This window comes from Miscanthus floridulus, chromosome 5 (assembly GCF_019320115.1).
Source record: "Miscanthus floridulus cultivar M001 chromosome 5, ASM1932011v1, whole genome shotgun sequence".
Classification (NCBI taxonomy): Eukaryota; Viridiplantae; Streptophyta; class Magnoliopsida; order Poales; family Poaceae; genus Miscanthus; species Miscanthus floridulus.
In genome coordinates, this window is record NC_089584.1 from 4562593 (window position 1) to 4588909 (window position 26317).

General features: G+C 44.2%; 2 protein-coding genes across 4 annotated transcripts; one reads left to right on the plus strand and one right to left on the minus strand.

Moving 5' to 3' along the window:
* Positions 1-81: 81 nt before the first annotated feature.
* Positions 82-11890, plus strand: LOC136449395 (ABC transporter D family member 2, chloroplastic-like). Of its 3 annotated transcripts, XM_066449419.1 has the most exons (11): positions 84-707; positions 1406-1592; positions 5759-5826; positions 8299-8625; positions 8705-8869; positions 9643-9871; positions 9958-10202; positions 10300-10621; positions 10787-11058; positions 11294-11511; positions 11584-11890. In XM_066449419.1, exons 1-10 carry the CDS (start codon positions 447-449, stop codon positions 11486-11488), a joined length of 2271 nt encoding a protein of 756 aa, XP_066305516.1. In that variant the 5' UTR covers positions 84-446; the 3' UTR covers positions 11489-11511; positions 11584-11890. The 3 variants fall into 3 exon arrangements, with proteins under 3 accessions (XP_066305517.1, XP_066305516.1, XP_066305518.1); XM_066449420.1 differs by having other exon boundaries at positions 82-707; positions 10811-11058; positions 11294-11890; XM_066449421.1 differs by lacking the exon at positions 84-707 and having other exon boundaries at positions 1429-1592; positions 5764-5826; positions 11294-11890.
* Positions 11891-12018: 128 nt separating this feature from the next.
* Positions 12019-17462, minus strand: LOC136449397 (protein FLOWERING LOCUS T 1-like). Its single transcript, XM_066449423.1, has 4 exons — positions 16835-17462; positions 16626-16687; positions 14907-14947; positions 12019-14810 (listed from the first exon to the last, which is right to left on the minus strand). The coding sequence occupies exons 1-4, from the start codon at positions 17027-17029 to the stop codon at positions 14587-14589; spliced, it is 522 nt and encodes a 173-aa protein (XP_066305520.1). The 5' UTR covers positions 17030-17462; the 3' UTR covers positions 12019-14586.
* Between the last annotated feature and the right edge of the window lie 8855 nt (positions 17463-26317).

A 26317-nucleotide genomic window follows, 5' to 3' on the forward strand; every position in this document is an offset into this window, starting at 1 on the left:
AAGCCTAAGAAAACTCCTTGTCCGTGTTGGTTGTGCGAGCGGCAGAACGTGGATAGGATGCGAGTGGTGTAGCTGGCACCTCCCCGCCGTTCGTCCCCGCCGCGACACGAGTCCGCCCTCCTGGCCAGTATTTTCTTGAAGAATCCTCCTGGCAACTATCACCACCACAGTGACTTCATCAGGGACCCACGCGTCAGCGACTTCATCTATGTAGCATCAAGCAACCGTAGCCGTAGCCAGCCGCGGCGGAACTGCCGAACCACCACCACCCTGGCTCCCTCCGCCGCCAGCCTGCCTGGTTGCCTCCCGGCTGGCTGCCCCCGCCTCCGCTGCGGCGTGCGCCATTGCTCCCCACGCCGAGAGCACGCAAGACAAGACACGGGAGGGAAGCACCCAGAACCTATACCAAACAACAAAGGGGAAGCGGCAAAGGCAAGGCAAAAAGGATGCGGTTATCTACTCCCATTCCCATACGCTTCCCTTCCACTGCGCTGCCTCCGCAACTACCGCCTCTGCTGTTGCCGCGGCCACCCCACCGCCTCGCGTCCGTCCTCGCTCCTCGCTCAGCGGCGCGGCGCCGCGGACTCCCGCCCCCTCCTCCGGCCGTGACCTCTATCATGCGCCGGTGCGGTCGCCGCAGGGCCGCGCCCCCTCCGGCCGCTGCCGGCGGCGGCGGGGAGGTCGCTGTCCCCGATGCCCAGGAAAAGGTGAGGCTTTGCTGGCTTCTCTACTCTACCCGGTTATGGGCATCTGCGCGTCATCGGCTCGGCCTTCGCTTTGTTTAGTTCACTTTGATTTTAGTCTTCGTAGTAGTAGTAGTGGACTGTTCAGAATCCGCGTCTCCAGGTTTTGGTTCGCGGTTCCACTGCCGCATTGGCTTGTAGTTTTGTACCGCTGATAGATTTCGCTGTGGACTTGTTCGACTGGTGTGAGGATCAGGTTCACTGGAGCCTCGAGGTGTGTGCTAGATGAGAATAAATTTGGCGACAAGTGACTGTTTAGATGCTTTTGAAGATAGATGCCTGTACCTAATTATGCTAAGTTACTCTTCTCTATCAATGAAATTGGCACAATCTCGTGCCTGTGCGTTTTTTTTAATTAAGCCAAGTTCAAATCTGGATGCATAATCGTTGTGATGTCTTAGCGTGCTTCAACTGATTGGATAATTGTCAAACTTCACAAGCTCTGAGATACACTACCGTAGTTTAGATGCAATTCTAGTTTGTGATTATGTTTTAACGCTCTGTGATTGCTCATCACTCTTTCGCGGAGAAGATGTGGAAACATAGATTACATCTGTCACTTCTGGTTTGTTTCATGTTACAAGTCACTTCTGGTTCATTGCTATTTGCTAAGTGCTGATGAATGTGAACTTCTCTTTTTGGTGTCTTGCTGGTACCTGCAGAGAGATGGTACAGACCTCAAGACACTAGCTACAAGATTTTGGAAAGTTGCTGCTCCCTACTGGTGGTCTGAGGATAAAACCCAAGCAAGGCTGAGGCTTGCTGCTGTGTTTGCTCTCACATTGGGAACCACAGGGATTAGTGTTGGATTTAACTTCCTCGGTCGTGACTTCTACAATGCCCTTGCTGGTATGGCTTGGTGTTCTGTTAAAATTGCAATGCTTTTGTAAATTTAGTGTTAACGTTCTGGATAAATACTCAAACACAGAATAGCCAGCACACTTGATAAGACTACGAATTTAGGATAAGGGGAGGAGGTGTTTCTTTAAAGCACATAAAGGGTTATTCATTATAAAAAAATAATTATCTCATTTAGATTTCGGTGATCTTTGTATCCGAAGGCAAAAATAATGATATTTTTTTCTCTCTCGAACACGCAGGAGAGCTGCGTAGCTTTGTATTATATAGGCAAAAAAGAGTGGTCCTTACAAAGCCCCTCTTACTAGGACCACGGTAAGAGGGGGTAAAACAAAACAAATAGAAGAGCCTTTCTGAGATTACAATAAATCAACCTGACTAAGGGTCCGTTTGGTTTGGCTTTTGGCTTTGGCTTTTGGCCCCAAAAGCCAAAAGCCCAACCAAAAGGACTGCTTTTTCAGGCGGCTTTCTCAGAAGCAGCTGCTTTTCCGTAGTACAGTTTTGAAAGCTGGTTTGACCCTACTTTTGGCTTTTGGCTTTCTGCTTTTCGAAATTGGTGGAATAAAAAGCTCTTCCATAGTTGTTTTAAGAGAGATAAAGATAGAAGGTATATTTTATACTTGTTTAACCAAACAGCTTTCAACTTTTCTACAGCTCACAGCCCACAGCAGCTTTCTCACAGCTCACAGCCCACAGCAGCTTTCTCCTACAGCCACACAACAACAACAACAACAACGCCACACAACAACAACAAAGCCTTTAAGTCCTAAACAAGTTGGGGTAGGTTAGAGTTGAAACCCAACAGAAGCAATCAAGGGTTCAGGCACGTGAATAGTTGTCTTCCAAGCACTCCTATCTAAGGCTAAGTCTTTGGGTATATTCCATCCTTTCAAATCTCCTTTTATTGCCTCTACCCAAGTCAACTTCGGTCTTCCTCTGCCTCTCTTCACGTTACTATCTTGGCTTAGGATTCCACTACGCACCGGTGCCTCTGGAGGTCTCCGTTGAACATGTCCAAACCATCTCATCCTATGTTGGACAAGCTTTTCTTCAATTGGTGCTACCCCTAATCTATCATGTATATCATCGTTTCGAACTCGATCCCTTCTTATATGACCGCAAATCCAACGCAACATACGCATTTCTGGGACACTTATCTATTGAACATGTCGTCTTTTTGTAGGCCAACATTCTGCGCCATACAACATAGTAGGTCTAATCGTCGTCCGATAAAACTTATCTTTTAACTTCTGTGGTACCCTTTTGTCAAATAGGACACCAGATGCTTGCCGCCACTTCATCCACCCTGCTTTGATTCTATGGCTAACATCTTCATCAATATCCCCGTCTCTCTGTAGCATTGATCCTAAATATCGAAAGGTATCCTTCCTAGGCACTACTTGACCTTCCAAACTAATATCTTCCTCCTCCCGAATAGTAGTGCCGAAGTCACATCTCATATACTCAGTTTTAGTTCTACTGAGTCTAAAACCTTTGGACTCCAAAGTCTCCCGCCATAACTCCAGTTTTTTATTCACTCCTGTTCGGCTTTTATCAACTAGCACTACATCGTCCGCGAAAAGCATACACCAAGGGATGTCCCCTTGTATGTCCCTTATGACCTCATCCATCACTAAGGCAAACAAATAAGGGCTCAAAGCTGACCCTTGATGTAGTCCTATCCTAATCGGGAAGTCATCCATGTCACCATCACTTGTTCGAACTCTAGTCACAACATTGTTGTACATGTCCTTAATGAGCCCGACGTACTTCGTTGGGACTTTATGTTTGTCCAAAGCCCACCACATAACATTTCTTGGTATTTTATCATAAGCCTTCTCCAAGTCAATAAAAACCATGTGTAGGTCCTTCTTCTTCTCCCTATACCGCTCCATAACTTGTCTCATTAAGAAAATGGCTTCCATGATTGACCTTCTGGGCATGAAACCAAATTGGTTCATAGAGACCCGCGTTATTGCTCTCAAGCGATGCTCGATAACTCTCTCCCATAGCTTTATAGTATGACTCATCAACTTAATTCCCCAGTAATTAGTACGACTTTGAATATCCTCTTTATTCTTGTAGATCGGTACCAATATACTTCTCCACTCATCAGGCATCTTGTTCGATCGAAAAATATGATTGAACAGCTTGGTTAGCCATACTATAGCTATGTCCCCGAGGCATCTCCACACCTCAATTGGGATACCATCCGGTCCCATTGCCTTACCTTCTTTCATCCTTTTCAATGCCTCTCTGACCTCAGATTCTTGGATTCCCCGCACAAAGCGCCTATTGGTGTCATCAAAAGAGTCATCCAACTGAAAGGTTGTGTCCGTATTCGTACCATTGAACAATTTATCAAAATACTCTTGCCATCGATGTCGGATCTCATCCTCCTTCACCAAGAGATGCTCCCTTTCATCCTTAATGCACTTAACTTGGTTGAAGTCACTTTTCTTTCTCTCACGAACCCTAGCCATCCTATAAATGTCCTTCTCTCCTTCCTTCGTACTCAAACATTGGTAAAGATCCTCGTACGCTCTACCCTTTGCCACACTTACAGCTCGCTTTGCAGTCTTCTTTGCCACCTTGTACTTCTCTATGTTGTCCACACTTCTGTCATGGTACAAGCGTCTATATCACTCTTTCTTCTCCTTAATAGCCCTTTGGACTTCCTCGTTCCACCACCAAGTATCTTTAGCCTCGCCTCCACTTCCTTTGGTTACTCCACACACCTCTGAGGCCACCTTCCGAATGTTGGTTGCCATCTTCTCTCACATGTTGTTTATGTCCTCTTCTTCCTTCCAAGAGCCCTCTTTGACAACCATTTCCTTGAATACCTCTGACGTCTCCCCTTTTAGTTTCCACCACTTTGTTCTTTTAATCTTAGCTTGTTTATCCCTATGGGCACGCACCTGAAAACGAAAGTCTGCCACCAAAAGCTTATGTTGAGAAACAACACACTCCCCTGGTATCACCTTGCAACCCAAGCATGCTCGTTTTTCCCACAGCCACAGCTCAACCAAACACACCCTAAGCAATTGCATTGGACCTAGAGCCCAAGACGCCCTAGTTCAAGGTTTTGGAGGTTTCTTGCCCCAGCCAGAACCCAGAGATGTCCCTCCAGCTGCAAGTTTCTCAATGAGGTTGAGACACTTGGTGAAGCTCCATAAAAAACACAGGCGTTTCGTTGCTTCCACAAAATCCATGCCCCCAAAATGACGGAGTTTACTCCTTTCCTGTGTTCTTTACCAACTCCTTTGCTGATTTTCCTCCACCAAGTGGCAAAGCTGTGTTCCGTTCTATTAGGTACCAGCTGCTGTAAATTAAGTGGAGAGAGCACACTATGCCAAAAATTGTCTTGCAAAGACACATGTTGTAAGAATATGCTGAATAGTTTCTTCTTCTTGGTCACAGAGTAGACATTTATCTAGATGAGGAAGCCCCCTCTTTGTTATCTGATCTGCTGTCCAGCATTTATATTTTATGGCTAGCCAAAGGAACATCTTGCACTTTTTTGGTGCCCAAGATTTGTATGCTGACTTGGAAGAGAAGGAACCTGATATGTCATGCTTCCAATGACGCTGATCATCATCATTTGTGAGGGTAAAATTCAGAAGAGCATCCCAAAGTTTGAGGAACTCTATCAGACCATTAAGAGAAAGGCCACCACGTATGTCTTGTACCCACATCCGGTTGTCCAACGTCTCCTCGGCCGTGCGAGTTTTTAGGATCCTTGATTGCAGACAAGCTGCAACCTCCAGTGCCATGTCTACTAGGGAGCAACCATGTAACGAACGGTCTGTCCAGAATAAGGTGTTTCTTCCATAGCCCACGTTTGTTATCATCGAGATTGCAAACATTCTTCGGGCATGTGGATGAGAGGGGATTTCCAAACCTGACCATGCTCTATATGTTGAAGTTCTTTGCCACCATAACCACTTCATTTGTAAAGCCCATCCCATAATTTCCAGGTTCCTGGATACCCAAGCCACCTAGGTCCAAAGGCCTTTGCACTTTCACCATCCCACCACATGTGAACCATATAAACAAGTCTCCCTATGGCTAAAGGTTCATTTTGTACTATTCAAATTGGTTGTACAATAGCCTCTTGGGTTGTTTGCTTATTCATGTTTTGTGTTTTCTTTTGCAAGATAAGGATCAACAAAAGTTTACCACGCAACTGCTCTACTACCTGGGTGCTTTTGCTGGAGGAATTCCGGTGAGCATATAGCTGCTCTTTTTGTAGGTATTGCTCTTCATGCTGTTAGCCCATTACAACTATTTGTACTACCTTGGCTGGAGTAGCGAAGTGTTAGCATGTGACTAATATTTTACATTTTATGCAAAATTCCATTTCCCTATCAGCAACCTTTTCGTAACACCAACACGATAACGACAACAATGATAGAGCCTTTCAGTCCCAATCAAGTTGGTACCAACAAAAGCCACAGTAGAGGGAGAGGGAGGTAATAACAGTATCAGTATTAACAATAACAGACACCAATAGCCTAACTCTTGGTTTGGACATGTGAACTGCTGATTTTCATGCACTCAGTACTCCTATCCAAAGATAGTTCTTTGGTATATTCCATTCTCTCAAGTTTCTCAACTTTTCTGTAGCACAATATTGTACTAATATCTCGAAGGGAACATGACCAAAGATCTCTACAATTAACAATTTACACAAGTGGTTCATATTGTACCAGGAGCTGTCTCTATCATGCAAACTAATAAGCATCCTTAACAATAATTTGGCTTAATATGCAGTTTATGTTTTATGGAAGCCGTTTGTAGAATCCAAACCACTTGTTTGCCTAGTCTGTCTAGATCCAAAGCTTTGAGTTCTCCCCCTAGATGTCCCAAAGACACCATTAAAAATGATAGAGGATGAACTAGCTCTTGTATTCATTCATATTGAGTAAACCAAATTACAGGGATTTATATAGGAGCTAGACTAACACAAGAGAGAGAGGGGGAAGCACACAGGTGACAGCCAGGGAAGATTCCCAGGCATCAGCCGTCTAGCAGCAAAAGGAGAAGTAAATACTAGCAGTAAAGAGGAGAAGTAAATATTAGCAGTAAAGAGGGGGAGTAAGTAGGTGCCAGCCAGGGGAGGTTCCTAGGCGGTCAGCTAGTAATAAAGGAAGCAGTAAACATGCTAACACCCCCCGCAGTCGAATCGGCGGGCTCGCTGATATGAAGTCTGGAGCGAAAATCTTGGAACACGGAGGTGGGAAGACCCTTGGTGAAGATGTCAGCAAACTGGTACGTGAAGAACTCGAACATCACCAATGGAGACCCGTTCACGAACGAAGTGGAGATCAATCTCAACATGCTTCGTGCGTTGATGTTGTACGGGATTGGTGGACAAGTATACTGCACTGACATTGTCGCAGTAGACCAGTGTGCTCTGAGGCAGTGGAGCATGCAATTCCTGTAGAAGTTGGCGGAGCCAGCAAGTTTCAGCAACTCCATTGGCCACAACCCGGTATTCAGCTTCGGCACTTGAACGAGAGACTGTGTTTTGGCGTTTTGAAGACCAAGAAACCAGATTGGCGCCAAGAAACACAGCATAGCCTGAAGTGGAGCGACGAGTGTCGGGACACCCAGCCCAATCGGCATCAGTATAGACCACAAGTTCAGAAGGAGTGGAGGGCTAAAGGTGCAGGCCATGGCTGAGAGTTCCCTAAAGATAGCGGAGAATCCTCTTAACAGTAGACAAGTGAGGTTCGCAAGGATCATGCATGTGAAGGCATACATGTTGAACAGCATAAGCAATGTTTGGTCTTGTGAAAGTAAGGTACTGCAGGGCTCCTGTAAGACTGCGATAGTGGGTAGGATCAGTGACAGGAGCACCTTCGGTAGCAGAAAATTTAGCATTAGTGGTCTCTTCCTGTCACAATGTTTACTGCTTCCTTTATTACTAGCTGACTGCCTAGGAACCTCCCCTGGCTGTCACCTACTTACTCCCCCTCTTTACTGCTAGTATTTACTTCTCCTCTTTACTGCTAGTATTTACTTCTCCTTTTGCTGCTAGACGGCTGATGCCTGGGAATCTTCCCTAGCTGTCGCCTGTGTGCTTCCCCCTCTCTCTCTTGTGTTAGTCTAGCTCCTATATAAATCCATGTAATTTGGTTTACTCAATATGAATGAATACAAGAGCTAGTTCATCCTCTATCATGGTATCAGAGCGCGAGTCTCGCGGTTGAATCCTGGTTAGCGCAATTAAATAAAATAATTGCCGCTTGCTCCTATTTCACGTCTGAGGCCTGAGTGAGTCTCCACGTGAGGGGGAGTGTTGGAATATAAGTAAATTGCCCACCTCTCCCCATTAGCTTAAGCTTTTGGGTTGAATTGGTCGGTGCATGCAACTTAATAAAAAAGTTACTGATGGTTTTCTTTCCTGAAATCCAGCTGCTTATCTCCTCCTTTTAACAATATGTCCATGCAGAAGCCGTAGCACTGAATGCTCTAATTTCTGCGCTGAATGGCTAAGCTGCCACATCCTTAAACTTCATTTGTGGTTTCTGGCAGTTTTTATGGGCAATCTGTACTGCCTGTATTTGCATCTATTAATGGGCAAACATACTTCCTTTGTTTAATATTCCAGTGCCTTCTATTTGTGTTTGTAAAAACCTAATATTCTTGTTTTTCAACTCATCGTATCAAAATTTCTCTCACTGTTATGCAGTTCTTTGTCTTGAGAGACTATGCAAGAGAAACTCTTTCTTTGAGATGGCGATCTTGGATGACAAGTTATTATATGAAGCGTTACTTTAAAAACAGAACCTTTTACAAGATTCAATCTCAATCAATAATTGACAATCCAGATCAAAGGATAAATGATGATCTCAGCGCATTCACTGGAACAGCACTTGCATTCTCTCTCGCACTTTTCAATGCTGCTGTGGACTTGGTATCATTCAGCAACATCCTCTATGGAATCTACCCACCATTGTTTATTGTTCTTGTTGTCTACTCTCTTGGGGGTACTGCTATTAGTGTCTTCCTTGGTAAGGTATGTACTTGTCAATCATATATAATTTGCATAGAGTTATGTCAACACAACCAATAGTTGCTTATGCTTGCATAAACAGAATTTGGTCAACTTGAACTTCATGCAAGAGAAGAAAGAAGCTGATTTTCGTTACGGACTTGTCCGTGTTAGAGAAAATGCTGAATCGATTGCTTTTTATGGTGGTGAGGAAAATGAATTGCAACTTTTATTGGATCGGTTCAGGAGGGTTTTTGAGAACCTAAGTGTAAGCATTACTGTACTTTTGCCATCTACTCTTGTTTATTATTTCTTCATTGCCTTTTTTTAGTTTCAAATACATTGCAAACCATGTTAAACTAGTTATCTTTCGGTGATGGCAACCATATTAATGGCAGTTGGAATAGAGTATGAAGCTTGGAAACTGACCATAACTAGAACAAACAGAACTTGCTTGTTTTCAGTCCTTCCTTTGTCTTTCTAGAAACAAATATTATGTAATTTGCTTGGGCTGTTCAAATATGCAAACAGCGCTGAGTTAGCAGAAATATCTTTCATCATTTTCTTTTGCCAAATGATGTTCGGCGTTAGTATAGCAGATTACTTGTATTTCTATATCTTGGCTTTCTCTGCAACAAGATCTGATAATCATGTAAATCATACCTCTTGGGCAATAAATTTTCTTTTGTAATAATCAAATACAAGTCGTTGATTCTGAGATATTCCAACAAACTGCTAATAATGGTGATACTGTGGCAGGTGAGGAACAGAGCCTGGGGAGGTGTGGGTCTACACCCCTACCACCCAGGTTCGAGTCCTCTTCAACTCGAATTTGGGTGCCTATTTTATTCTTATTTACATGCCACATAGTTCTTTGTAGGTTGGTTGAGTTCTTTTTTGCTGGAGTAACTGGCTCTTTATGTGCTCTACCATTGAATTATCACCACGCAGCTGCTCTGTATTTTTATATTTAGCTATAAATTCCTGCTGTTAATTATTTTTCCAGGCTGGCCAGTTCATATATTTTATTTTATGTTGCAGGAATTGCTGATAGCTTCTCGGAATCTGGAGTTTTTCACCAATGGTTATCGATATTTGATTCAGATTCTGCCAGCTGCAGTTGTTGCTCCAATGTACTTCTCAGGGAAAATTGAGTTTGGAGTAATAAACCAATCGGTGTCTGCTTTCAATCATATCCTCAGTGATTTTTCTCTCATTGTTTTCCAATTTCAGTCAATTAGTGCATTCTCAGCAGTTATCGATCGTCTAGGTGACTTCTCTCTCCTCCCTTCTCTTGCTTCGTCCCTTCCTGCCTCCCTCCCTCCCTCTGTTAACTATAAATTCTTCGTAATATAGGTGAATTTGATGACCTATTGGATGGAAATGAATCCTCTCCATCATCTCAACGTGATAGCATTGATGGGATCAACATTGTTTTCAAAAGCAATGGTCCTTCTGTTCTTAGTTCTAATGGATCACTAACACAATCTGATCAAAGCATGGTTCTGGAAATTCGTAATTTGACATTGTTAACACCAAGAAGTGGAACTGTTCTTATTACTGGCCTCACTTTGGAACTAAAAGACAAGGACCACCTACTGGTATTTCATTTCTTTAACTACTTGCACATTTGGCAAAATAAATGTTAGCTCTGACACTTGACTGATCACTGAGGTGCTATGCTTATTTTCACTTTAGGTGATGGGACCTAGTGGTAGTGGGAAGACCTCACTATTACGTGCTTTGGCTGGCCTCTGGACTAGTGGTACTGGGGAGATCATATACCATGTGAGAAATTCTATGCAGCTTCAAAAATCAAATTCAAGTTCTGATGAGCCATCCAACATGAATTTAGAAGGTGGAGAATTGTTGCGAAGTTCCAAGCAAAGAAGAGATAATGGCATATTCTTCGTCCCACAAAGACCATATATGGTTTTGGGAACACTTCGTCAACAGTTGCTCTATCCTACATGGACTGAAAAGGCTCATCACTCACCAGATAATGATGCTCAAAATTCAGGTAGCTCTTCGTATGTTGCTCAAAATTGTTAGTTGTAGGATGTCGAACAAAACTACTTAAATCTGTTTGGAGTGTGTTCAGGAAACAAAACTATTAAATGTACGTGCAAAGGTACTCATGGCAGCATTTTCCTGAAATATGCATGTGCATTTATCCTAAATCCAGATCCTCTTCCTTTTCTGTCTGAAGTCTCCACATCAGATGGAGTCAGTGCCAAATCTGAGGTGCCCACAACGTCTGAACTGATCAAAGTCCTTGAGGTTGTTAAGTTGGGCTACATATTGCCTCGTTTTAATGGCTTCGACTCTATGCATGACTGGGCCAGTGTTCTTTCGCTGGGGGAGCAGCAGCGTCTTGCATTCGCTCGGTTGTTACTTGCTACACCCACTTTGGTCCTACTGGATGAGTCAACAAGCGCACTTGATGAAGCAAATGAGGTAAACTGAATTCTTGTTACTCTGCTATACTTTTTTTTGCTTGCTTGTTATGAAACACTGTAGTCTTAGATTCATAGCCCACCGAGTGGCACAAATGTTTTCAACCATCACAGAGTAGAAGAAAAGGAAGGGGTTTGGTGTTCCAGGGCATCCCTTTGTATGGATGAAGAACTAATGTACTGTGTACTCACACCTACTTTGAAGTCAACTCTAACTAGTTTTATTTGTGCCACAGGCTCATCTATACAGTCAGATTGAAGCTGCAGGCATTACTTACATAAGCATCGGACACCGGAAAACACTTCACAAGTTCCACGACAAGGCCCTGTACATTTCGAAGTCTGATTCGACAGACACAAATCTACGCAGCTGGGAGCTAAAGCCCACAGACCAGCTTCCACTTGAAGAGTCATCTCCATTCCCTTCATGATAACTTCAGTATTTGTCCCTCTGGTTGCCCCTTCCTCAGTTTTCGTCCAACATTTGGCCCCAACCAGAAGTATGGCTCACCCGTTACTCTGTCAGGCATCGCCAATAGTGCTACAAGCTGAAGTTGGACTGTTTTGGGAGTTACTCTTCAGTTGGATCGTCAAGATTGTAATTGTTGCCATGCTACGACTGGCCGACCCGGGCTTCAGGATAGGATAGCTCATCTTTCCATGTGCACTCAGACCTTAGAGAGGAGAACAGTATAGAATATACATAACTCGGATGCAAGTACTTATGGTCTTGGTGTTACTAGTCTTTGATCTGTATTTTAACTTGCTCTTATTCCAGAAGGAGCAACGAAGTATTTTAATCGCAAAAAAAGGAGTCTTTGCTCTGATTTTTACTCGATTCTTTGTTTGTTTGTTTGTTTTTGAGCGGAATTCTTTGTTTGATGAAGCTGTGCAAGGAATTTCAGTTCTTAGACTCTGGAGTGTGCTGGGCCGACCTCCCCCGTGAGTTACGCTAATTTGGGCCTAATTTTGTGTGCTCATGGGCTGTTCGATTAAAGGCCGGTAGCAGGCCGTTGGGTGGGGTCTCGAGTGCAACTACGGCCCGCATTCTTCTCGTTCTCTCTCAAAGAAAAGAAAAAAAGAAGCAGCTACGGCCGTTTGTTTCCCTCCAATAAAAGGAAAGGAAAGAGAAGGTACACACGTTCTTCCCCAATCCATCATCATCTGATCCCTGCCCTTGTTGTCCTCCAGATGATTTATCTGTCTGCTCGATTGAGTGGCTAGCTTTTTTTTTTTCCTTTCCTGGGCACGTGGTTAGCCAAGCCACTTTTGAAGACAGACTCAACAGAACTTCTGCCGACAGATCACAGACTAGCTTACAACAGTAAAATGCCCACTCAACAAATTCCATGTACCCTTTTTCTGGGCACATGGTTAAACAAGCCTTAAATGGTGAGAAGCAGCAGCTGCTCATCTCCCTTGTACCTGTCGACATTTGTGGGTTCATTTCTCTGCATGCGTGGCTAGCTGCATCCAGCAGCTCGACAAGTCAGCTAGCAAGCATGCATATAGTTTTTTCTCGAATACGCACCGGTGTGCATATCATTGTATCAGAAGAAAGAGTTTATAATACAATATAAGAGTTCCGCTCCAGGCCATTAGTTTTTGTGCACGCTACGTTATGAAATAAAATGTTCCTGATCCATGGATATCTTGACGACGTCCTAGTCCTGCGCCAGCGCACGTAGCCCGCCCGCTCCGGCCTAAATCCAGTGGTCGGCTTCGGCCTTGATGATGTGCAGTAGGTCGCCGACGAACGATATCGACTCCCGGAAACATCTTGCGTTCCATTCCTTCCATAGTTGCCAGGAGACGAGGGCGAAGAGGGAGTCCATGCCATTTCACCGATCGCCGTTGAACACTGACCACAATCGGCGCCACCAGGAGAGTGTCGTTTGGGAGGCTGGTGGAACTTGCTGCCCGAGCGCTTGTAGGACATAGAACCACACCTCACGAGAGAACGGGCATACCACAATGATGTGGTCGATTGTTTCCTGTCCCTAGTCGCAGAGGTAGCATAACTCACGTGCCTCGAGTCCGTGTCTCACCCTTCTGTCGCCGGTCCAGTGTCGTCTTTTCATGGCAAGCCAAAGGAAGATCTTGACCTAGAGCGGAGCTCACGTTTTCCAGATCAATCTATGGCCTGGCATTTTGATGGATCCGCTGTGCATCATGTTGTATGCTTATTTGGCCGTGTAGCATCCATCTGGTGTCCAGCGACAAATGGTCTTGTCAGGCTCATTGCCAAGATGGATGTCCACAACGACTGCCCAGAGATGTAGGTAGTCAGTGAGCTTGAGCACTGAGAGACCTCCACTTATGCAGCACACCCATCTTCTATCATGGAGCCCTTGTCTGACCGTTAACGTGCATCGCACCCACTGCGTAATTCTCTGGTGAAGGTATGGGGCGATGGTGGCGACGTCCTCCCCATCAATTCACCGGTCTTCCCAGAACAGAGCCTTTCGCCCGTCACCTAGCCTGGTGAAGGTTGACGCTCTGAAGAAGGATTGGACTTCTTTGGAGGTATGGATCGGCAATTGGCTCCACGCACGATCTTGATCGGTCTTCTGCAGCCATAGCCAGCGCGTTTGGAGGGTGAAACCGGCTAGCTTCATGTCGTTGATCCCAAGTCCACCGAGCTCTTTCGGTCTGCAGCAGGTTTGCCAGGCAACCATGCACTTTCCTCTAATTGACTGATCCGTCCCGGCCCAAAAGAACCGCCTGCAGATGTCGTTGATCTCTTTCCTTGCCCAAGGAGGTAGATTTTCTGCCATCATGGTGTAGATGGAAACCGCCCATAGGACCGACACTTTACCCAGACCAACCTTCCGCTTCTCGCCATTAGCGATCCATGGCTCGGTGGTAGCTTCCTGGCGACTGCTTCTACCAGGGACTGGTAGTGGGCTTTAGGGATTGATTTCGTACTGAGAGGCAGCCCCAGGTACTTGATGGGAAATGTCTGCACTTGACAGCCGAGGATGGACACAATTTCCGGCAGAACGTCCTCGCCTCCGTAGATGGCGGTGACTGAGCACTTGGCTAGGTTCGTGTGCAGCCCCGGCGTCTGTCCGAAAATGCTGAGGATCTCCTTGACTGCCCATGCATATAGTAGTCATCAGATGATCTAGATAAGTAGTTACAGTATAAAGGAGAGACAGACATCTCCTTTTGTGAATTGTGATGTTAATGTGAGGGAGAGACAGAAATCATGTTGACTGATGCGGCTGAGCCCTCTATGCATAATATTGCTTGCTTTATATATAAATAAATACATATATATAGTTATCAAATATATGCGCCACAGAATGCACCAATCTGCCACAAATAATATCAGATACACTCCACCCAAATGTAACCAAAGGCTAGCATATGGACTAACTGAACTAGTAAGACAATATATAGTTCATTTTGGAGTTATTTTTTTAAGCAGACATCTTGCAGTTTTTTTTAATTTTCTCCATGTTGTCACACGTATATACAATATACCCAACTACGTACCCATCATCTTATTTCACCCGGATCGAGTTCACATTCTTCTCCCACCAGTTCCGGACTCCCTTTGGCAGTTGAAGTAGACAGCGGCGACCGGCAAGCCGAGGTTGTAGAGCTCGGCGAAGTCGCGGGTGCTGAAGTTCTGCCGCCACCCTGGGGCGTAGACCGTCTGCCGGCCGAGCTGTTGGAAGAGCAGAAACACCACCCTGTGGATTCCCAGCACCGGCCGTGGGCTCTCGTAGCACACAACCTCAGTCCCTGTTTGTTCAAGCAAGAATATCCAATGGCATTAGCCGCTACCAATGGGAATCAATCTGAGAGTATGTTGGTTCCTAGATCGTTTGTAGTACATACCAAAAGAAACTCCAGTCGTCGCCGGAATGTCAGTGACCAGCCTGCAACAGAAGATCAATGTAATTTTGATTTAGCACATCTTCGTCTACGGGATACTATCAGATCATGATTGAGGTTCGAGAAATTTATTAGATGTATACGTGTTGTAGCATGTATAGATTTGTAACATAAATTGTTTTGGGCTACATATACTAAAGGTCACCAAACACAAGGGTTGTGAGGCGGTGTTTTCCCAATTCTTTCTATCTGTCTACATTGTATCACGAGTTCCAGATTCTATGATTCTTTTACTTCCGCTGCCATAATTTAGGCTATATATATGAAAACTCACTTAACCCTAGAGGTATGAGCTATTTTCCCAATTCTTTCTATCTACAAAATCGAAGTCAAGTTGATGTTTTTCTTTCTATAAAACTGCAAGTTGACGTGTTTGAACTGGACTGACCCAGGAAATTAAATCTATAGCACAAGTCCCCAAAACATAATACTATAGCAAGGTTTCTCGTAATATACATCAGCGTAGTGATATTGGGGCATCTGTACGTAGATTATCCACTTCATTTTTCCCACAAATGGTTCTAATGCACTTGCAAGGTATATATATATATATATATATATATATATATATATATATATATATATATTTGATATGATTTTGGAAAAGCCCTGCACACTGCCAAGCTCTTTATCTTCGTTGGCACTCAACTAAAAGATGTTTGGAATGAGTTAGCACCTCACATAATTTGCCCGATAAAAAGGTGCTATGTTAAATATTGATGCATGATTATTCTTATTGTGTGCTTTGAGCTAGTAAAACATCATATGGTGTGGCAGTAGCATGCATCAATACCTTCCATGATCCTGGACAAATATTTGAAAATGCATAAACTAACATTCTAGTGTGATCAGGGCAATTAGTTAACGTCTTTTTTCCTTTGCCGAGTGTCCTAGATCTGGGCACTCGGTAAAGTTTTTTTTCATTTTTTTCTTCTCTTTCTTTTCCAGAAAAAAGATATTTTTTCTTTGCCGAGTGTCTTAGATCTGGGCACTTGGCAAAAAAAAAATTTATATATTTTTTCTTCTCATTCTTTCTCAGAAAAAAGATTTTATTTCTTTGCCGAGTGTAAAAAAAAAACACTCGGCAAACATGGAGTTTGCCGAGTGTTTTCTTTTGACACTCGGCAAACCTCCTCTTTATCAAGTGTTTTTTTTTGTCGAGTGTTTTTAGCGCAGCACTCGGCAAAAAACTTGTTTGCCGAGTGCCCGAGAGAATATACTCGGCAAACGTAAAAACACTCGACAAATTTAACGTTTCCGGTAGTGTCAAAAGTCTCAAAAATACTGTGATGAGATACTGAAATGCATACTTGTCTACATATATTTGATCTACAGTATATATGTACCTGTGACTGGGACGGGAGGAGGCTGGATACTCTGGGATTAGTTTATTAATTAATTTATTATATGTAGTACGTACACAGCACCACGCCACTACCGTACGAGGTGGAATGTGGACAGGGCTAAGATCCTGACAGTACGTGTGCATGTTGTATGATGTCTTTCCAAGAAAGAGACGGCCGGGAAGGGTGGACAGCATCAGCAAGTTTATCACGTGGCGTGAGCGTGAGCGTACCGGTTGGTTACCATATGCAAGACGCTGTGCGTACAAAAGATTCAAGTTCCTGCACGAACGAATAGAAGCAGTAGCTAGCAGATTACCAGTGCAGGTACTCCCTGTGGTTGGGATCGCTGGGGCTTGGCGCATCAGGATCCACCATCACCTGCAGATCGATTATCAGAATCAGATCAGGCATGCGGTTAAGCAGCAGGCTACTAATATATTGCTGGCTTGGAAGAATGTGCATGTAGTAGACAAGAGACCTCGATGCTGTGACTGCGAATGATGGAATGAGCTACAGTGTACGTACGAGGGTGTAGAAGGTGCGCATGTCGGGTCCGCCGACCTCGACGCGCGGCTGGTCGGCGATGGCGGAGGTCCTGAGCTCGCAGCCGTTGGAGATCCCGCGCGCGGCGTAGGCGACGCGGAGCGGCACCCGGCGCACGAAGGGGTCCACCACGTCGCCGATGATGCGCCCCACCACCAGCGGGTCCCCGCGCTGCATGGCCGCCGCCGCTGCTGCGTGCCCCTCCCTGCCGCTAGCTCGTCCTCCTCCTCCTCCAGACCACACCACAGCAGGCCGGTCAGATAATGGAAATGGACTGTCCGTGCTGCTGGCTGCTGTTTTCTAGCTCAGTCTAGGAAAGCAAGGACAGCCCCTGCCCTGCCAGGATAACCCTCACCACCCCAGCAGCAGGCCATCCACCAGACATCAGATCCATCCATCAAAGCAAACCGGCCTCTCCACGTACGTTAGCTACTGTTCCATTGAGCATTTGAGCCGGCAACAGCTACTGCTGCAGCTGGCTGGCTGTTCGTTGGGATGAAGACTGAAGAGAGAGACAGATCGATCTTTGGGGGAGTAGTAGTAGCGACGAAGAAAGGAAATGAGAGTGGAGAGAAGCTGGCTGCTGCTGCTGCTTTGACGCGCCTGACGAGACAGCGGATTGGTGCTCCAGTAGGATGAAGGGAGAGGGGGGGCGGGTCGGGTCGTCCTAGGTCCTTCCTTCTTGTCACCCCGGGACGTTGGGCCATCATGTCACCCCCGCCTCTGTCGAGTTCCCATTGGCCGCTCCGCCAGACTTTGCTGGCCCCCCAGCCACCCCGCGGTAACAACGACAACAGGCCGCGTGCCGTACGCGCCCAGGACGTCGACACCTCACACCCCCCGCCCGTTTACCCGCACGGTAAAAGAAAAACCCCCGCCTTTGACGTGTCGATCTCCTGCGGTGCCTGGCCGGCGGCCGGTTTGCGGTGGAGGCCGAATGAGCACCCGCAGAGACTGCTACGCGTTCGCCTCTATGCCCGCCTGCCAGTCGTGACTACTTGATTTGTGTTACGTTGGTCTCGTTGGGTCATGAATCTTATTATTATGCACTAATCATGTGTGTGCACTCTTATCCTAAATCGATTAGATTAGACGCGTGACCGTTACAATATCTCTAACAGTACCAAAAGATTAATGGTCCCAAAAAGAACCTAGTTTCGCGACATGTTCCCAATAACCTAAAAAAGTCTCCGTTCAACCTTCCAAACCAACCAACAAATTTCAAGTGTACTCCCTCCATCCGAAAAAAACATAGCTTTGAATATGGCCGAGCCCTAGTCCAGGTTCAAAGTTAGAACCATATTCTTTTCGAGACGGAGGAAGCATTTTAATTGTTAGATACTCACGTTTTGACTTTTCTACATACACAGTTTTTGTTATGTACATAGATATACACTATGTCTAGATACATAGTAAAAGTAATTTATCTAGAAATGCTAAAACGTCTTATAATTTGGGATAGAGGGAGTAGGAACCTAGCTCTAAATTACGACTTGCTCACCTGAGTTTATGTCTCTAACTTAACATGGACGTACTGGCACCCACATTTATGACGGGTATTCTTTTAGTGATAGACAACACGCTCACCACTAGGGCGTTAGGATGTGAGTACGTGAGTCTGTAGATGTATATACGAGGTGTCTATTGTGTGTTTCTAGAAGGGAAAAAAACATGGGTTTGCAAATTTGGAGGAGAGGTACCGTGGTGGTTGATTGACATGGACCATTTAGCCATAGTAGTTATTAAAATATACGAATCCTCATTTAGTAATTTCCTAATCATGCCCACACCAGATTATATTTCCGAGACTAGACCAAATTTGACTGTCAATACAATTTACTCGATGCTTACCAAGCAGTAACTAATCGACATTTAGTTTGGTCTATAATGAGTTTACCAATGAAATCAGAGGAATATGCTTTCGATACTAATCATGTGTTTGTGTCAATCTATTCTATTTTCGAAATTAAGCCAAATAAAGATGCAAGAAAGTGAATAGACGATAGACCACTAGCTATATATATATATATATATATATATATATATATATATATATATATATATATATATATATATATAGATATATATATATATATATATATATATATATATATATATATATATATATATATATATAGAACAACTACTCTATAGCTGGCTACAAAATAACTTATTCTGTAGCCACCTTGAGTTACTATAATTACTATGTTAATTTATGAGATTATAGTAACTCCTTACTAAGTGGTTTACTATAACGTTATGGTAAATATCCCTATGTGTTATAGTAACCCAACTATAGTAAATATATATTGACATTATCGTAAATTAGTATATAAAATTATGGTAAATGGAGGTGGCTACAGAATAACTTATTCTGTAGCTGGCTACTGAATAGCCTCTCCCTATATATATATATATATATATATATATATATATATATATATATATATATATATGTTTGATAGAGCTCATCTGAACAGCTTCGGCTTTAACTCCCTTCATGCACGATAGTGATGAGTCTTTTTTCTCGAATACGCAAAAGATTTGCACATCATTGTAATTAAGAAGAAGAGTTAAACCATACAAACGACGCGCTTCTGATGAGCGCACTAAGAGGTCTTATAGCCGTAGGCTAGACTGTCCTAGTATACAATTTCAAACTTTGATATTACATAAAAGGTCTACAACCGAGCTAAGAGCAGTGCTTCAACCTACGAAGCTGGGCGCTCCGCTGCTGGCTACGCGATTCAACTCCAGCGTCCGAGAAGAGCACGTTGTTTTTTCTAACAGCCCTGTTGTGGGCGCTAGAAACAGCACGTCGAAGGCCGCAACTTGGCTCGACGTCAAGTTCCCTACGAATATGACGTCGTATGTATGCTCCCTTAGGCGCTGATGAAACTGGTGCTGTCACCCATCTTCTTCGTGAGTAGCATCTCGCCCAGCTTGGCGGTCAGAATGTTTCTTTCCCATTGAACTGAATTAGAAACTAGTAAAGTTTTTTGCTTTGCGGTCAGAATGTTCCTTTCCATTAAACTGAATTAGAAACTAGTAAAGATTTTTGCTTCGCCGGTTCTGACCGCTCCGCACACACTGTAATAAAGAGTTGTAGCTGTTTTAAGTCGTGCCAAACATGGTCTGAATTCCTCATGAGCATTCACAGATTAGTGATCTCATCACGGTTCTTAGTTTGTGTGAGGGTGCATGCATTTATGCAAGTCCTTCGTACGTGTACATTTCCAGGTTACCGAGACACATGGAGTACGATAACATAATATACGTATAATATATACGTACTCCAGTATATATAGGTATATATAGATAGATACTCGCACTGCATTGGTCGCATCAGAATCTCTACAGTAAAAACGTGTAGCAGATGTGGTGGCCACGTTTGCACGTACGTATACGATACCTAGCTAGCGCGGAGAAGCAGAACCACTCGTGCAGAGCGATCGATCGACGATGCAGGCGTCGCAGGTAGCCCTTTCAGCCTCTCTCAGGGCCACTAAAAATAAGTGACTTATAAATTATGTCTGTTTGGTTGTAGATAACTTATAAGCTTATGTGAAAGATGTGGACCCCACGCGAAAAAGGGTGGCTTATAAATTTTAAGCAGGGATGAACCAGCTTATTTCTTATAAGGAGGGGTGATTTATAAGTTGATGGTGTTTAGCAAAATTAGTCACTTATTTCACTTTTTAACTTATAAGTAGGTGACTTATTTAGAACCAAACAGGCCCTGAATTCACACATACACACACATGCTCCTAGTGGACGCGTCAGGTACACGTCACGTCCGCCCGGCTCTGCAGCCGCTGCAGCATAACATTTTTCTCCTCTGGGTGTTAGTAGGAGTAGGCGCTGGCTAGCTGCTGCGGCTGCAGTGCGTGTGCGTGTCCTGCGCGCGACGCACGCCGGGAAAAACATCCGTGCCGCCGTACGCAGGTACGATAGATACGACGGTGGCCGGCCGGGACGGTGGTACGTACGAATGTCGAATGGGGCGTCGACGTGTCGTGTGGCGGGGCGGCAGGGAGGAGCACATATATCTTGGGCTAGGAGACAAAGGAGCTTGGCAGGGCCAAGGACCAACTAGCACACACGCCCGGCCACGTCCCCCAACTTTGGTGTCATGTCCCCGTACGTGCGTGCACTCGATCGCCGAGCTAGTCGCCTTGCCCTGGCGAGGTGGTGATAGCGATGCAGAGATCAGCTACTGTTCCATTCCGTACAGCCACCTGCTCCTATATATATATGCTCCATACGTAAAAAAAAAAAAAAACAATTCACACCTTTTCGCTCTATATCTAGACATATTGTAAGTCAATCTAGCTGGTCTAGATACATAGGTCTTGTTGTATATCTAGACATAATATGTAGAGTAAAAATACATGGTTAGTCTATCGATTTATCGGTCTGTCTCGGTTAGGCCTATCAACATTGAATTTGCATTTCTACATCTAAAACCTATTTAAGTGGTCACGAATAGTCCATATCGGTTCATTTTGTGATCAAATCCAACATGGACAGTACAACGTGGCTGATGACCTGTATAACGTGGGCGATGCTCGTGAGCTCGCGGCTCCACATGGTTTTTGCAAACCCGCCCCAACTCTATATAAGGACTCGGCACCTAGCCTTTTAGCCAAAAATAGAAAACCAAGCCGAACCGAGCTGAAATCTCGTTTTTTTTATTTGTTTTTGGTTTTGGCTTGGGCTTTAATGCCTGAGATGATCGGTTTTCAGCTTTGGGTTCGGTTTTAGAAATACCCAATCGAGCTAAGGAACCGATCAACTTCGCGTGCCCTCCAAACCCCTGGCCACCAAACACGCGACCACACACAGACTCCACAAAGTACCCGGCCAACCATCCCCTCGAGCCTCAGCCCCATCTTTCCTCCCACTTTGTTTCTCAGTTCCTCTTCCTCAATCCTTAGACCTTGATCTAGATGGCGGCAATGGCTGCAGGACACGGCCCACGTGAGGCTTCTTGGCGACCGGGGCAGGGTCACGGGTGGCTACTCGACAGCAACGACGAGGGTGCGCCACCCGCACGGGGGCAGCACAGCAGGGCCGTCCCGGGAAAATTAGAGGCCCTGTACGATACTAAGAAATGAGGCCTATTAGCCTAGAAAAAAAAACTAAATATACGATATTATAAAGCATGCAGTATGTTGCAATAAAATATATATCAAGATTCAAGAATGATACCTATATTACATAATCTTTACTTGAAAACCTGATTCAAATTTTCTAGAACGATTTGTAGAAGACATGGCTTCAATCTTTGAATGCTATTCCAGTAGGTGTCTAGATCAAAAGATAAAAAAAAACAAAATTTAGAGATCGATCAACTACTTATTATTGTTCGCGGCTACCAGTGAATGAATTGAAAAATAAATATGAATGATTTATATTACCTTCAGGGCCTTAGCGCCTCGCTCTCGCTGTTGCGGTTGCAGCTAGATCGTCACGGCTCACGCCCTGTCACTCGCGAAACGCTGCCGGCGGCCGGTACGGCGTCAGGCGATGGCGGCGACACGAGACGAGACGTCGAGAGGTAGTACGTGAGACCTAAGATTTGCGATCTGATTCAGTTGGGGAATTGGGATCGGCAACATTGCCAACTGAACAGCGGCCGGGCAACAAGCCATTGTTTATTGGGCTTTGGTCAATTGTTGTACACGTCGCTTTGCTAATGGGCCAAAGGCCAAAGCTACTGCTGTAGTCTGTACGTTCTTATTTACCAAGCAATACATATATATGTATATATACTCTATATATATTTGGAGGCCCCTGAAAAGTGGAGGCCCTGTACCGTCGCACACGTTGCACGTGCCAAGGGACGGCCCTGAGCACAGCTACTCATCAGAGCCTTGGCGACGGCCAACCGGGACGCGGCCATGCGGTGGTACTTCCCTCCGTTTAGGTTTACTTGTCAGTATTTTTTACTGTAGCAAATTTAACCATCTATTTTTCTTCTAAAAAAATCTTAGATACTTCAATGTATATAACACTAATGAAGTATGTTCAATAAAGAATCATATATGTGAAAACTTGATGTATCTAAAAATCTTTTGCAGAAAAAAATGTATGGTCAAAATTGCTACAGTAAAAATTCGGTGACAAGTAAACGAAAACGGAGGCAATAGTATGGTTCCTCGAGCCTCGATGGCGGTCGGCGGGGCGCCGCGCCCATGCAGTGGTGGGCTAGTGGCGTGTTTCTTCAGGGGCGGTGCGCCGAAGAGTCACATATGACTCTTCTCGAGTCTTCGAGGGCATGCACGGGAGCGACTCCTTCCTATGCAAGACTGTGAGTGCTCATTGCTTCTCCCTCTCCCATCTCTGTGTTACATTAGTCGGCTTGTTCGATTCAACCGAAAACCGAACCGAAAAAACAGACACCAAACTCGGCGGTTTCTTCTTTTGTGAGAAACTGATCGGGTGTTAGATTATAAAAACCAAAGTTTCTAGAAACTGAAGAAACCGAACCGAATTATCTGTTAAAATCGATTGTCCACTTAAATAGGTTTTGGACCAGAAATGCAAATTCAAAGTTGGTGGACCTAACAGACACAAGCTGACAAGCTGATGGACTAACCATGCATTTTGCTCTAATATATATTTAGGTGCGTAGCAAAATAACTATATAACTAGAAAGACAACGACTTCTAGAAGGAGTAGTTTGTTAAAAAAAACTTATTATACAAGAATAATCTATGGTTCCGCAACCTCGTCCAGTTGAATTAGGATATGCTTCCTATGCCTGCTCACAAACAATGCAAGCACTAGAGACATCAGAATTTTATCAAAATAAAGTAAAATAGCAGAGAGCTCTACATTTTAATTAAGATGGAAAATAAAGTTTTAAGACCACACAAAAAAATACAATCCATCCGCATACCTAGACACCAGACACCACGGCTGAAACTCAACAAAGCAAGCAACAAAGGGAAAGATGCAGAGGCATATCGATAGTCACGCTGGGTGCAGCCACATCCATAGAAGAAAAAAAACAATGATAAGAGCTCTCTTTTCACCATATTTGCACCTATATATCATAAAGTCATGCACCTTACTCGGATTTGCTCTAGCTCTGTCTCTAGAGACGTGGGCTATATGCATAATCTAAACATCCTTCTCTTTCATCTGCAATGTCACTTGTTACGCTGACTACACGATTGGCTTTCAAAGGCCCTATGGTTGCGTTCCTTCCAAATATTTCAAAAGATAAAGATCACATAGTGACATTGGATAAATCCGAAATGAACCGTGATACCATATATATATTTACTCCCTCTGTTCCAAAATAAATACAATTTTAGCATTCAAATTTGTCTCATAATAAATGCACTTTTAGGATATAGACCACCTGGCACTACTATTTTTTTTGGCTACTTTCACCATTTCCAAGGTGCAATAATTACATGTTTATGTTACTTTTGATAGAGGTACTCCCTCCGTATCACAAATAGAGGACGTTTAGGACATGAGTACGATTACCAAGGGATGATTAATTAGGGATTAGTTTTCCTGTCTTGCCCTTATTAAATACAGCAGAGGGTGCTACCTATATAGCAATCCATCGTAGCTCGGTTGGGCAAGGCTCCGTGGCCTGAGACCGGAGGTCCACGATTCGACCCCTGGCGGCCACGGTAGTTTTTGTTGCCACGATTTTTGCATGGTTTTGCATGGAGCTGTGCGGATGGGGCATTCACGGCGCGGTTTGGCCATACGTGCAGCGCGCGGCATGGATTTGCATGGCGCTGTGCGGTTTCTGAGGGAGATGGCGTTCGCGGCGCGGGTTTGGCCGTTCGCGCGCGTTGCGCGGCGCGGTTTCGTTGTTTCGCTCGTTTCATTGTTTCGCTGGCGCGCGTGACTTCAAAATTTTCGGCAGCAACGCAACCGTGAGAGCTGCTCCAAACTGGAGTAGTATTAAAACGTCTTCTATCCTAGTTTCTTCATCTTCTCAACGCCTCTTCTTCTTCTTTCCTTTCCTTCCCCATCTACTCCAGAGACAAATGTCTGATTACATTCCAACATTCGATCTCAATGTCCTAGCAACAGAAGATGACGAAGAAGACGTTGGGTTCGATCTCAACGAGCCACAAGATGACAACGACAACAACAATGGTAAGCAACAATGTTTTTCAAACTTTTATGTTTGTTGCATGTGATACGTCCGGCTGAATGAGCCTTCAATCTTCTCGTTCGAAGAACATAGTTCTTCTTCTCTTGTTGCTGAATGAGCATGTACTTCTTTTTTTAATAGGATTCGATTTGAACTTGCCACTAGACGAGTTTGGTGCGGTCGACTTCGATTATGTAGAAAACCTCGCTGGTAAGCATGGATAGTACTATGGGTTTGCCGTGATGTTTATCTTTCAGTAGAACTTGTTGTAATAAAGGATCACTATGAATGGCCTTGTTTTTTTTCTCTATATATAAAAAATGCCTAGTATTACTTGCTGTCGCTAAGAACACTATGAATGACCTTGTACTCCACCGAAGGAACTTGCTGTTCTCTATAAATAGAACTCGCTGTTGCTATGAACACTAAGCATTATTTTTTTTAACAGAACATGTTGAACAGCCCCACCGAAACAAAGAGATGACAGAACACCTCCGCAAACAAGTTTATCAATCTTTGTTGGCTAGAAGCAACAATGATAAACTAGGCAAGAAGGACACTACCATTGTTGCCGAGCAATTTGGGCTTTGTATTCGGGCAGTGCAAAGGTTATGGAAAAGAGGTAAAACACAACTTGCAAACTCTGTTCCGATTGATGTTTCTAGTCTAAAGAAGGGTAGAGTAGGCCGCAAGCAAATCCCTGTTGACTTAGAAGCATTGAGAAACATTCCTCTAAAGCAAAGAATGATTATAGAAGATGTGTGCAAGGCACTAAATTTGAGCAAATGGCATATTCAAAGGTATTTGAAAAAAGGCTACCTTAGGCGCTACTCTAGTAGCATCAAACCCTATCTCACTGAAGCTAACAAGAGGGCTAGGTTACAGTGGTGTGTTGACATGGTTAACAGGGAGTTGCTTGATGATCCAAAGTTTAAGGAGTTGTATGACTTTGTTTTTATTGATGAGAAATGGTTTTACCTACATCAAAAAAATGAGAGATATTATTTGCTACCCGAAGAAGATGTACCCCATCGGACTTGTAAGAACAAGAACTACATCCCTAGGCTCATGTTCTTGTGTGTTTGCGCTCGACCAAGGTTTAGGGATGGGGTTTGTACTTTTGATGGTAGGATTGGATGTTTCCCACTTGTTCATTTTGAATCGGCTATGAGAAGTAATGAGAGGACCGGCCGTGTTCGTGGAGACATGGTTATGAAGCCCATTACATCGATCACTAGAGATGTGATTAGGGATTTCATGATCAACCAAGTGTTGCCGGCCATTAGATCCAAATGGCCAAGAGAAGATGTGGGTAGACCAATCTTCATCCAACA